Raw genomic sequence first — 11,989 nt, forward strand, 5'->3', positions numbered from 1 at the left:
AAAGCCCCATAGAGTGCATTTCAATGACATATATAGGCTACGGGTCATTATTAACTCTTACCTACATTTACACCCTTGCTTTCTCTCCCCCTTAATTTGATGGGTTTCTTTTTTGCGTTTTTTTTTTTTTTTTTTTTTTTTTTTTTAAGATTATTTTTTTGGGCTTTTTTTTTTTATGCCTTTATTTGGACAGGACAGTAGAGAGAATGACAGGAAGTGAGTGGGAGAGAGTCGGGGTGGGATCTGGAAAGGACCACGGGGCGGGAATCGAACCCGGGTCGCCAGCGTACGGTGCAGGTGCCCCAGCCAGTTGCGCCACTGCCGGGGCCTCTTTTTTGCGTTTTATGTGTACATTTATTTAGAATTGTTATTTGTTTATTTTATTTTATTTGACTTATTATTATTATTTTATTATTTTCTATTTCATTGTATATTATTTCATTTTATTTCTTTACCTCTTTTTTTATTACACTACTGTATGTACAGCACTTTGGTCAGTGTAAACTGCTGTAAACATGCTTTATAAATAAATATTACTTACTTACTTACTCACTACGTTATGCTCGTTTTTCTTTGTTGTTGCTGTTGTTTTCATTATTATTATTTTGAGGCTTTGGTTGAGCAGTGTCCACTCAAAAGGGTTTTTGTTGTGTGTGATATTTCAAGTGGAACCATTGGTCTGTAAACATACGCATATATTTATGCATGTGTCCCTAATTGTACAAGCTGCATGTTGATCTTGCTGTTAGACATGTCAACACAAAATGTAAAACTGAGCAGCTGACTTTCAAATCAAAATGCCAGATGAAGGGCAAGTGGGATGTTGCTTAGCTACATGGAATGCACATTATTTTAGAGGATATTTGAATATCAGAAAAATTGGATTTTGCATTTAGTCAAAACATGTCCAATTTTGCATTCTCAATTCAGTGTATGTGTCATTACATTTAGAGTCTCCTGATAAAGTACAATGCCGACTGTAATTCACATATTTGGAAAAACAAAACAGATTATGCAAATCAGATCAATACATTGACATCAATGTTAACCATTTTACCAGAGGCGGACATCCCTGGTTCCAGAGAGTAAAAGCTCTGCCATATATTCTTTCTACCTGTGCACTTACTGTAACACAGGTGATATCACTAATTATCTAATGTACCTGGCAGCTGATTAGGATGAGCTAGTTTACTAAATATTTAGATAAAATACTTGGCAGGACTTTTACTTTCTGAACTCGGAATGTCCACCTCTGCATTTTACATAAACACAAGGCACTGCAAGGCAACATTCCCACAAAAACATACAAACAGGATGACAATTAAAAAATATATCATACAATGATTCAGCTGATCACAGTCCACACAATAAAACAAAGACATGAGAAACAACATAGCTGTACTCCTACAGTAGCGCTCTAATTAAAGGTGTTGCTTTTCTCCAGCTGACTGCCTTGTACTGAGAGTAATTAGGACGGAGGGATATGAAAAAAGAAAAGAAAAGAAAGACAAGACCTAGTTGGCTGGCTGGTGTTCACTAAGTGAGATCTGGCGGCTGGTTACACGTTGAAGGACCTGGATGAATGCATGCTGGTGAAAGATATATCAACTCAACCAATTATGAATCTCTCTCCACCTACACTTAATTAGCTGGCATATTTAAGACGCATAGGAAAGAAACTTTGGCAACTGGTATGCATTCTTAACACGGTTCCTTTTTAAATATTTGCATTGCTTAGTGACCTAATGTTCTAGCATAAAGCAGGCATTCTGACACAAAAAAAGTCTGCGCTCTACTTGAGCGACTTCTGCCCTCTAGATGACACATCAGCTGGAATGAATAAATATAGATGTGGAACGGTGTCACAACAATTAGCATGCCGCGTTAATGTACAAGTCTGTCTGATTTAGTGTGAATAGCTGTGTACACAGGTGCCTTATTAAGGAGTTGCAGACACAACATTCAAGATCATGCTTGTTTTTCCAATTAGTTACCGAGAAACGGCAACCGACAAATTGGGAGAATTCAATCAGCACTGAAGACTCGCATTGACATTCCACTGAATTCCCCTCTCACTGCCACAACGTGTAGATTCAATCAGTGATAAATCAACACACAAAACTAAAACCATAAGATGACACTGAGGTATACGGGGGTGCACCACGCCTCACGGAGGTGACCAGGGGACACTTTTGTGGGGGGGGGGGGGGGGGGGGTCATGCTGCTGACACAGGGTGCAGGACGGTAGGCGGCGGCGCGGAGCCGATCGGCTGTCCTCCTTACCCCCGGAGCCCCAGGCTGTGTTGGCGTTACCATTGCGCATACCTCGGCTGCGACGCCGGCTGCGGTTGGGATCGGTGTAGAAGGTCAGCTGGGGCTCGCTGTCGGCCTCGGTGCCCGAGTCGCCGTCCGGGTTCAGGAAGGCCGAACCCGCTGCGGAGAGAGAGACCTCGCATCAAAGATAAGTTACACTGGCACCAAGATGGCGGCCGCACGGGGGAGGAAATCAGGGCCTTTTGTCTCGACTGAGAAACTGTGACAAAATGTGATTTGAAACTGAAGAAAATAAGTACATATACATGTACAGGGGGCATACATAAACATACTGTAAACAAATAACAAAACAAAATGGCAAACAAGGCATCAGACTTTTAAATAAGACAAAAAACCTCACAAACAGACTCACATGCATGCACACACAAACAGACTGTCACAAACACACACACACACACACACACACACACACACACACACACACAATATTTCCAATTAAATCGAATAGTGCTTGAAATTAAATCATTTCAGACACCAAAGCCTTATGGTTGTTTTGGTATAATTGACAATGATATCCATTTGATTTATCCATTATTGATTAATACAACTAGCAGGAGGGAAGAGCTACAAACCCCTAAACAACACAACCACCAGCTTGGAAAGTTGACAACCTCTTCAATTGCCTTTAATGAAACAAAAAGCACACAGATGTTTTCCAGGCAGCTGAAAGCTGCATGCAACCAGAGGATCAAATGAAAGAGAATGTTCCGCTTTACCCTCTCAAGAAGGCTTTACTTAATGCAACTGACTGTAATGGGTGATTTATTACTATGAAATAACTGAGATGCACAGTATGGGGCACACCATGAATATAGTGGCTACAATGTGAGCTATGAATGAGTTACTGTCTATTTATAATCCATAATTTATATCACCTAAGAGTTTCATACCATAGTAACTATGGAACACGCTTGTTTTATGTTTTTGACAAGATATGCAGGTAGAAGCATAAGGAGCCATCTTCAGGAATAGAGAAATACCACAAGGAAAGCTTTTCCCCAAGGTCCACCTGCTAACAATTTCCCCATAGTCTGTTATTATGCATGCATTTGCACAATGGGGGGGGGGGGGGGGGGGGGGCAGGGTATATATCTATAATGCATTCTATATTCATAATGCATTGCCCCTCAGTTCAGTGTGATTTCCTCATGACATTTACAGTAGTTATAACAGGATTGCTATACTCCATACAGGAAGCAGATACTGCTAAGTGCGTTGGACACTTTCATAGCTGGTCAACCTCTTGACTTGTTCTCAGCTTGTACTGTTAGTCAAACTCATGTCACATGTTAGACTGACAACTGCCTCACATGTTAGACTGGGGCTGGTAAGCAACAACGTCGCTACAACAACACCTTCAGCTGGTTATCCACACACAGAATCCTACTTATGGACTATTACACTGAACATAACATATAACAACATACATGTTCACATGATATGTGCATTATTATTGCATATCATTTCTTTAGGCAACATTGAGTGAACCAAAACAAACTAAGCTTATGAATATGCAATTATAACGCAAGCATTGTTTACACTTCAAGTGCATTTCATTAAAATGTATGAATATATCATTGATGTATGTCAACAGCGCAACTGAATTATGCTTGTGACAAACATGGTTTTGTTTTCACAATATACACAGGCTACAAAGATAACACACAAAAAGTAAACAGACCTCATGTTACTGAGAGGATTTATCGCTTAATTCAGAAGGTAATGGTTGTACGTGAAATATGAATATGGAATGGATGGTATGACAAACATAATAACTACATGCTTCCATGGGCTCTTTGTCAACAGGGATAAAAGAGTCCATTTACTCAGCACAGAGCACGGAGAATGTTTTCATTATGCAGTGTCAGAAATGGAGATACATGATAAAGCCAAGACATGGATTATATTGCCTCTTGCTTTGTGCCATGACACATTTTAAATTTGGTTTTGCTATCTGTGTTTCAAACAGACAGAAAAAATTATGTCATTAACCTTCTACTCAGGCTCAGAGATTAATTTTAGAAAGAAAATGTAGTGGCACACAGTTCTACACGCCTTTAATCAAGCCACTACAATGTTGTGATATATTTGACTAGGCTAATGTATATTCCGCTGTCATATATTTTGAAAATAGTCACAGATATAGTGACATTTGTCAGTGGCAGAAATTAAGCTCAGGATGAATGAAAATATAAGGCCAATAGAAAACACAATACTACTCCGATTTGTTCTTATTATCTCATATATTTTAGTTGTAAACATAATATGATGCTTATATCTCATCTGATAAGCACAAGAGGGTTTTCAAACCAACAATGCAATGTTTCCATATTAATATATCAATAATAAGTTACGTTGAATCTCTTAGCTATACCTCTTTGTCCAGATAGTACTCTACATTCCACAAAAATGTTTTACTCAGTTTCTATGATGCTTGAAAATGACATAATGTTTTAGCCCATTTCCTAGCTTGTGTTAAAAGTGCTATGTGGAATTGTGTGGCACTATGTGCTACCAAGTGATGTGTTTTCATTGCCAAGGAAAGTTATAAGATAAGCCGATGAATAATCTCTTTTTGGTATTTAGCGTGCGTGTCTTTTGTGATTTCAAAATAGGACTCCCTTGATCCCTTGACTTCAATGCTAAAACTGTCACTGCGAGTCAAAAAATGCATGCTAATTTATCTGCAAACTTATTGTTATGAATGCAGGAGAACATGATACATTAACAAAAGGAAAGACTCTAAGATGATAGCATCGATCTGAATCAATCTCCAATCGCCCATCTTAGGGGTTGTTTCATGGGCCGTTGTCTCTAAATGGCCACACTGCAAGAATGTAGCACTCTTTAAAGATTCTGAAGCAACGGACCAGGTCCAGAGAGCCAATGAGGCCAGAAAGGGTTAAAATCTCATGTTCTTCTTCAGAGAACCGAGGTTATATTCATAACCACATGTTCTCTTTCAGTCAAGTTCACTTGACAATGACCAAAGGTCTTTTTGACATTTGTATGTATGCCACTGTTATGGCATGATTACACAAATGTCATACAGAAGTATTATACCCTGCAGGAGTTAATGACTAACGCTTAATGTATGTGCTCATAAATCTCATCTTCATATATAGTTTTATTGGGAAACAATATTATTCACTCAGACCGAACTATAGTCAAATCCAGGGAGGGATGTATTTCTTTAGCTATTGAGCTCAAATCAAGAGCCATTTGCCAGACTCTGCCGTTAAATAGGAGCAATATAATTATAGTTGGAGGCACACTGGAACAGTAATCACAGCTTTGGACAGGAAGAATACTCCTTAGATTGTGTTACCATTTCTAACAAAACAAAGAGTAAGTAAGTCTACACAGAAAGAAAAAAAATGGTCAGATGTTGCCTCCCACAATATAATCTTACAACACTCAGCAGACCGATGACAGACGAAGACAGATGAACAGAGTTTGATTATGCACACACACACACACACACACACACACACACACACACACGCGCGCACATCGTCTATCACTGATACATTTACTCTTTGTAGTTATAGTTATAGGTTGCTGTTCCACTTGTCCTCCATCCATAAAACCTCACTGTTGCTAATGAACACAGCTGCTCCAGTGTCATGATCTCCACACACTGAGCATGTTGCAGACATACTGTACTGTAAGTGTACACAAACGTCCAGCACCCAGATGTTTAGCACTTTGACAGAGCACAAGACATACCCAGAACACAAATGTGCACTTATCACTTAGACACTGACCAGACAACATTTTTTAAAAGCTCTAAGTGGCACTTAAATGAATCAGTTGAAAAAAAAAAAACATTGCACAACAAAAGACACAGCAACTTACAATGCTTCAACTAGAATATGCCACAATACTAACACCACGAGTGGTGAGCAATACAACACTCAATACAATTGTGCAATACAGTACAATGTGATAATGAACTATTAATACTGATATGATTTGCATGCTGTTGTTGTCCTTAAGCTTTTAAACGGCGAGGCTTTACAGTCAACGTATGCAAACAGAACAGATGAAAACAACAGGTTACACATGGCATTTGAAATCCAGGAATTAATAGGTCTGAAGCTCTGTGAAGCCTTAAGATTAAAGAAAACAAATCACTTTTTACACGGGGATGAAAAAGCTTCTGGCTGTGAAGGAATAACGTTTGGGCCAAGGATTTTTACGCAGATGCTTGCTTTGTTAAAGTGCTTTACAATACTACAATACATCACAACAGAAATCTCCCCCAAACTCTAGACTTCATGGTTATTTTAGAGGGAAAAGTGAACAAAAGGAGGTGAGACGAATGTGTTTGGGACTTCAGAAAGAAGCATGGGGCATGGAAATGACACCAGCAAACAGAACAATATGTTTTTCCTGCCAAGGTAACAGACAAGGAATAAAAGAGGTGCCTTCAAAGGAATTAGTCACAAATCTCTGAGAGCAGGTGAGAGGAATGCACTAGCCTCCACAATTAGGCAGGGGCCAGGAGGTGCAAATCTCCATGGAGACGAATAAAAGATGAGCCGGTTTAAATATTCAACGCGGAACGTTAGCAAGTACTCGGCATGCAGCGCAGCAGCGACGCTTCCTACAACAAAAGTTATTTTGTTCTCCCTTGCAGGGCGGTGGAACTCAATTATTATGAGGACATCGGACTAACTAAGGGTGTCAGCAGCATGACAATCTGCAGGACAGGAGCACTTAGGTGCCGGGGATTAGCACACGTGCATGAACTAAGGAGGGACCTCCACGTGGCCATGGGGAGAGGATGACAGGTGTGATTTTCTCATATGAAAAATAGAGTTAGCAGGTCAAAGACATGAGGAGAGGCAGTGTATTATTCTGACTTCACTTGACTGAGTTTCTGTTGTCTTAACAGGTTTGAGGTGAATGTCCAAAGCTTTTTAGCATGTTTATATAGTAGCCTAAGAGGGATGGCATGCTTACTGTTCACATTGATAACTACATCAATAACACTATCCTAGATGTCTACGCTTGCGATTAATTTAGCAGGTTATTCAGTAAAACGTTACCTCAACTTAATCTTGAATTGAATGAAACATCTCCAAAGTTTGAAGATGATTGATTGACAGTATTATGCATTTAATTATGCGGCAAGACATATGATGCCAATGTAACTAGACATAACTGCCACTAGCTGCACTGTATTACTTAAGCCACAGCATTGCCTCATTATAATAAAAAATATATAATTGGGAAATATTACTGTAAGTATTAAACAAAAAGTGTTGTTTCTAATCCGTTCTATTGTTCAACTTTGTAACTGTAATACAGTTTATCTATTTTATTTGTAAAGGACCATGTACCGTTGTAATTATAAATGTTGCCATTTGATGCATTGTAAAAGAGCTTTAGACAACCGTACAGGGGGCTACACTAGATGCTTCAGATCCATGCCTGGTGTACTGTAGCCCCCCTGTTTTTTGTAGTCCCCTGGCAGGACACAATTAGATAGTTATTGTGAGGAATTGTTTTTTAAAAAGAAAGGATATTACTGTCAAAAACTGTTACATGTGGATATAAGAAATTAATCATAATTCTGGAGCCAATGCATCTGGAATCCAACAAAAGCATGCATCTAAAGCATTTTTTCAAGGGAAAAAAATCACTCTAATTCCACGAGTTTTGGACCACAAAATATAAATACTACATGTTTATTGTTTGTTTCCCTTTTGTCTTTGCCATTTTTACAAACTCCATCTGAACATGAGACTCATTTGAAATTCACTGTGATTGATTAGAGCGCTAGCATCTAATGAGTTGTCAGGGAAAGACTCCAGGACAGAACCAAAGGCATCTGCTGAGGCTGAGACAGCTTTGTGCAGGGAGAACATTGGCTGACAGGCTATGATTTCATTACATGAGTCAAATAATTGCTAAAACAAAGCAGATCTTCAATGTCCTTCCTCTTTGAAGTGATAAGCTGAATTCTCAATATTTCAATAACTTGCCAGGAAATCCCAGTGGAAAATGTACAGTAACTTTTTCCATCAAATTTAGACTTCAGATACTGTCAATATTTGATTTATGTGACAACCGCAAAGAAACACTGAGACTTAAATTTAAATGTTCCAAGTATAATTAACAAAATATAAGAAAAATGGTTCTAACTTTGTAGAAGTACAAATGAATACCCTATTAAATGATACATCGATGACATGAAAAGATGTGATCACCGAGACGATGTGAAGCAATGAGAGCACAGAATTGCAAGAAAACAGTTCTCGAACAACCATGACGAATGAATGCAGATGGTAAATAAGAACTGATCGCTCCTCGCGTTTTTTTGGAGGGACAGCGCTCCGTCTGTCAATGTTCTCCAAGTCGTGAAAAATTGGCAGCGAGGGGTGTGGGGGGTGGGGGTGGTGAGGTGGCATGGGCTGGCATGTGGACGCCAATGACGATGACTCACCGCGTGTTTTGCTGGACAGACGCTTGCGCTGGTTGGTGGAGGTGTTGTGTGGGAGGAGGGTGTTTTGCTGGTGGTGATTGCTGTCGACAGGACTGGTGGCTATGATGTTATCCTTGTACTTGCTCATTAAGGACAGTTTTGTACTGTCACACCCTAATGACAAAAAGGTCACAGTTAGGGGGAGGGGAGACAGACAGATGGGTGGCACACACACACATATATAAACACACACACACACACACACAGATAGAGAGAGAGAGAGAGAGAGAGAGAGAGAGATACAGAGAGAGAGAGAGAGAGAGAGAGAGATAAACCAGTCCAGGAAGGACACTGAAATCTGCCCTATGTGAAGGAACATGACTGCAAGGTCTCATCCCGAGCAGACGAGAGGGGAGGGCAGAGCCCTGGCGGTGGAGCCTGTGTGGACAGGGCCTGTGCAAATGTTTAGCACTTGGCTGCAAAGCGCCCTGGGCTGCTCATGTCACTGAGTACTATGCCTCATTCTGTCATTGGCTATTATTCAACACTTCCCTTACGGCATGCCCATTAAACAGAGAAAAGCACCAAACCAAACCACATTTTTACTGTCCTGCTTAGATCAACCCAAATGACTGCACATGTCAGCGCTGTCATGTAATATCTCAAAGTGTGCCGTAACACATCCTGCATCAGTTTTTGCATTTCAATTTGTTTGAGCCAAGTTATCCAAATTTCTAATATTCAAATATGTTTTGCTTGTCAAGTCTCATATATGATTCCTACAAAAATGTCTGCGCTGAACAAGCAAAAACCCATTTCTCCCAAAAGTGGTAATCAGGTATAAGAACTCCACAGCCTCTGATGCTGCATCTCATTACAAAAGGGAGACAAATCTCACATCACATTCATTCCACCCATCATCAGGATGAAAGAATGGCAGCACAACATCACATTATGCATATATATATGATACTGCATCACTCTCCAAGTCTCTCGCCTTTTATCCTGCAAATATTTCCTAAGAACAGGTAAGCTGTCTTCATTACATGGGCTGATGACAAGATGTGCACACACAGACACACACACACACACACACACACACACACACACACACACACATACACACACACTTAGACTTATCGTGTCATTAGTAATGCATCAGGCTATGAGCAATGAGATTTGAAAATGGATGTAGCAAAAGTTGATGTTTGGATTAGTATTAAAGCAACATGATGTAGCTTTTTTCACCATACAATAATGGCTTGAAACTCATTGGTATGCCAGGCTGACTTTCAATAAGGAGACTGGAGTCTCTGACGTTGCTGGCGTATGCCTGGAAGGCCTGGTGTTGCACTGTACTGTATACTGCTGTTGTCACCGGTGAGACCATGACTTCTCCTCAGTTCCCTTAGCACTAAATGGGTACCCAGCACATTGAGTTCCCTAAGCACTAAATGGGTACCCAGCACATTGAGACTGAACAAAGGGGGGGATTCCTGCATCACGTGGAGCTACTTTACATTTGACATTCTGTGTGCTTTCTCTCCATTACAGAGTAAGAAAATGGATATTGCTGCGGCGCCAACTTCAGCTACAAAGTCCATGTAAACAATTATGATATAATCAGTAAGACTGTACATGTATGACAAACTTTATCTATGCTTCTTTCTCAAATTGTTGCATATAACTTCAACAACAGAATTATCACACATTTAATTCTTCAGTTTTCATTTATATGTATACTTTTGGTAGCGACTGGTTTTATTTAGACCTGAATAACAAACGATAGAAAATACATGCGCTCATGAATCATTGGCTACAGTTATTATTTTTCTTGAGACTGCACTGTCTTAATGACATTGTGTTGTACATTGAAGACAATGTGAATTGTCAGGTCACTGTAGTGTTGCAGGACAGAAAAAAGCTATCATGCTCATGGTGACATTAAATGGTATCGTCATCATCCTTTGCCAAGATGCTGCTTAATGACTGCATGCCATTCTCAGGAAATAAAGCAAACCGTGTTCCTTTGTGATGACTGATGTGGGAATATGCAGTCACCCTCTAACAATACAGTGGGATGAGTGCTCTATGTGGAAAAAAAAAAAAAAACTTCACAAAAGATTCACATCTGATTAGATTTAGATTATCCTAGAGCAATTCTACCTCTGAATGGCTAGGGACTGTTGTGCCCTCATGCCTATCTCAAGAAAACACGTCGTGATGCAATGTTATCTCACATTTGTAACCAGGTCTGTCGATGTCAAGTCTGGATTTGATGAAGAAATATCGCTAGGAGCCACGCGAACGTGGCATGTGGAATGGGAAAACATAAGCACACTGAAGGCTTTGTTTTATCTTGATCTGGAGGAACGGCTTATGATGGCGAGATTCAATTAGGATCTGATTGACCAATCGATGCTTTAAACAGCCAGTGTTTAAAGGTTTCATAGCTCATCCTCCCACCTACGGTGGCACCCCGGAAGGAAACACACACACACACACACACACACACACACACACACACACATAAACACATACAGACACAAACACACACACACACACACACACACACACACACACACACACACAATGACACTAAACGACACCACAAACACCGGCTACAAAGCCGCCGCCGTGACTCACGCACCCGGTGTGAGGTCCATGTTGGCCTTGTCGTTGCAGCCCTGCAGGGAGTCCAGCGTGCGGGTCACCTGGCTGGTGAAGTCCTCGCCGCCGTTCATGCACTCGCGCTGCAGGTGGTGGCGCAGGTCGGTGATGTCGTACTCGTAGCCGTCCAGGATGGGCGTCTCGCGGATGCTCAGCGTGCCGCTGGAGTTGTGGCCCTGGCCGCGCGAGTTGCGGAGGCTCTCGCGCGCCTGCCCGCCCATCAGCACCGAGGGGATGTAGTGGATCTCGTTGGCCGCCTCGGCGCTGGCGCTCTTCTGCGGCTGGGGCACGCGGCGCCGCTTGCACCAGCGCCGGCGCGTGTACAGGATCAGCACCAGGCACAGGATGGAGAGAAGCAGCGCGATCATGCCTCCCTGGGTATCACACACACACACACGCAGAGGCACACACACAGGCACACACACACAGACACACACGCACACACACACATACACACACACACACACAGAGACAAAGGACACATTAACCTTAACAAGAAGCAAATTAACCTTGACGCACACTGGGACAACATACTGTGCAAATGTTAAAGGC

General features: G+C 41.1%; 1 protein-coding gene across 1 annotated transcript in view; it reads right to left on the bottom strand.

Moving 5' to 3' along the window:
• Positions 1-11,558, bottom strand: part of astn1 (astrotactin 1) — a 129,869-nt gene extending 118,311 nt beyond the window's left edge. The window contains exons 1-2 of the mRNA XM_062527657.1: positions 11,418-11,558; positions 2,284-2,433 (exon numbers count right to left, since the gene is read on the bottom strand). Coding sequence (XP_062383641.1) covers positions 2,284-2,433; positions 11,418-11,511 — 244 coding nt within the window. The 5' untranslated portion in view covers positions 11,512-11,558. The remainder of the gene's footprint in view (positions 1-2,283; positions 2,434-11,417) is intronic.
• Positions 11,559-11,989: the final 431 nt, after the last annotated feature.

This window comes from Sardina pilchardus, chromosome 2 (genome assembly GCF_963854185.1).
Source record: "Sardina pilchardus chromosome 2, fSarPil1.1, whole genome shotgun sequence".
In the NCBI taxonomy this organism is placed as follows: domain Eukaryota; kingdom Metazoa; phylum Chordata; class Actinopteri; order Clupeiformes; family Clupeidae; genus Sardina; species Sardina pilchardus.